This window comes from Mesitornis unicolor, unplaced genomic scaffold, assembly GCF_000695765.1.
Source record: "Mesitornis unicolor isolate BGI_N332 unplaced genomic scaffold, ASM69576v1 scaffold35204, whole genome shotgun sequence".
Taxonomy (NCBI): Eukaryota; Metazoa; Chordata; class Aves; order Mesitornithiformes; family Mesitornithidae; genus Mesitornis; species Mesitornis unicolor.
Window position 1 is genome coordinate 1 of NW_010182709.1, and position 1,619 is coordinate 1,619.

At 63.6% G+C, this 1,619-nt stretch overlaps 1 protein-coding gene across 1 annotated transcript in view; it reads right to left on the reverse strand.

Annotated features, from left to right (window-relative positions):
• Positions 1-1,093: 1,093 nt before the first annotated feature.
• The window catches only part of LEPREL4 (leprecan-like 4), a gene marked incomplete at its 5' end in the record, with an annotated part of 1,496 nt that continues 970 nt past the window's right edge, over positions 1,094-1,619 (reverse strand). The window contains 2 exons of the mRNA XM_010183881.1: positions 1,094-1,243; positions 1,434-1,610. Coding sequence (XP_010182183.1) covers positions 1,094-1,243; positions 1,434-1,610 — 327 coding nt within the window. The remainder of the gene's footprint in view (positions 1,244-1,433; positions 1,611-1,619) is intronic.

A 1,619-nucleotide genomic window follows, 5' to 3' on the forward strand; every position in this document is an offset into this window, starting at 1 on the left:
CCGATCCCACTCTGCCACTCTGGGCCAGCATTGAGGGATGCAGGCTGCACCAGCGTCAGGACAATGCACTCAACGACCAGTGTCAGAGTGATGCACCTGGCACCCCTGTGGGGTCTCCCCCACTTCATGGGGTCACCCGTGGGGCCACCCATGTCTCCCACAGCAGGGTCTCTCCCCACTGAGCACCCGGCTCCACCAACAGCAGCATTCCCCAGCCCCAGGGAGCACCGAGGAAAAGGCAGCCATGAAAAGACCGGTCCAGGTTTTATTAAAAGTTCAGTACCAGTAAATATTTAAAAAAAAAAAAAAAAAGCAACTGTGCAACTTGGGAAGTATTAAATTAACAGAGCTTAAGGCTACAGAGGGCTGGTGTGGCGAAAATTCAAGACACACGCAGGGGCCAGGCAATGCAGCCTCACCAGACTGCAGCCATACAGCGGCACCAGGACACTGGCACAGTAGGGCCCCCCCTGGAGCACTGGTCCAGAGGCTGCACAGGGACCCCAGGCTCTGGGGGTTGCAGGGGGGATGGGGGCTGCAGGCGCTGGGGCTGGAGCCCTGCGGAGGGGCAGGACCGGAGCACACTCCCAGCTCCAGCAGCACCGTGCATCGCTCGCAGAGCAGGGGCAGACCCCAACCTGCCTGAGACAACATGAGGGTCAGTCCTGGGACCCTCTCCACAGGTCGCAGGGAGGAGCTGGGGGGCACAGCAAACCCCGGTGCTGTGGGGCACTGCTGATGGCCTGGGCACCTGGGGACAGGGGTGGCCCAGGGCGATCTTTTGGGCAGGCAGAGGGGTTTGGTGGTGCCAGTGCTTCACTGACGAGGATCAGCAGACGGCAAAGGCAGCCCTGCCACAGTGCACCAGGCAGGATCAGCCCTTCCCCCCCAGCCGGAGGTCCTGTGCGGTGGCTGGCCGGAGCCCAAAGCCCAGCGTCCCCAGGATGGCATCGCAGGGCCACTCTCAACCAGCGCTGTAGGGGCTGGACGCCCCTTCACGTGGCTCATTGCAGGGTCTCTGAAATGAGGAGGTCTCCATGGCACCAGGGTACGGGCAGCAGCCACCCCCCACCCCATTGCACCACCCCCTGCATCAGGAACCTTCATCGGCTTTGTCCCCCTTGGTCCTGGGCTCCTGCCACCACTCTGCGAAGAAGCCCTCTTCATAGTCGCCTTCGCCCTCGAACTCGCCGTCGGAGGGCAGGTCCCGCGCCCCAGGCCCCTCACTGCCATCCACCTCCATCTGCAGCACGGCACAGGCAGGAGGAGGGAGGACTCATCCCTGAGCTATGGCCTCCTCTCCATGGCTGGTTTGGGGCTTGAACCCCCTGCCCGAGGAAGGCCCCTCCCCCAGGGTATCCAGGACACCCACCTGCACCACCCAGCACCCCCAAAAGCACCGGGCTGCACCCCATGCTGGAGCCATCGTGTACCTCATCGTCAGCCTGCAAGTACTGCTTGGCAAAGTCCAGCATCTTCTTCTGGGCGGCCGTCCGGTTGTGGTACCGCACGGCTTCCTGGCGTGGGGAGGGAGCAGGAGCCACGTCAGCCCCTCTGCTGCCCGCAGAGTCACGGGATGAGGGGGCCTGGGGGGTCCTTACCGGCCGGGGCTCGAAGGC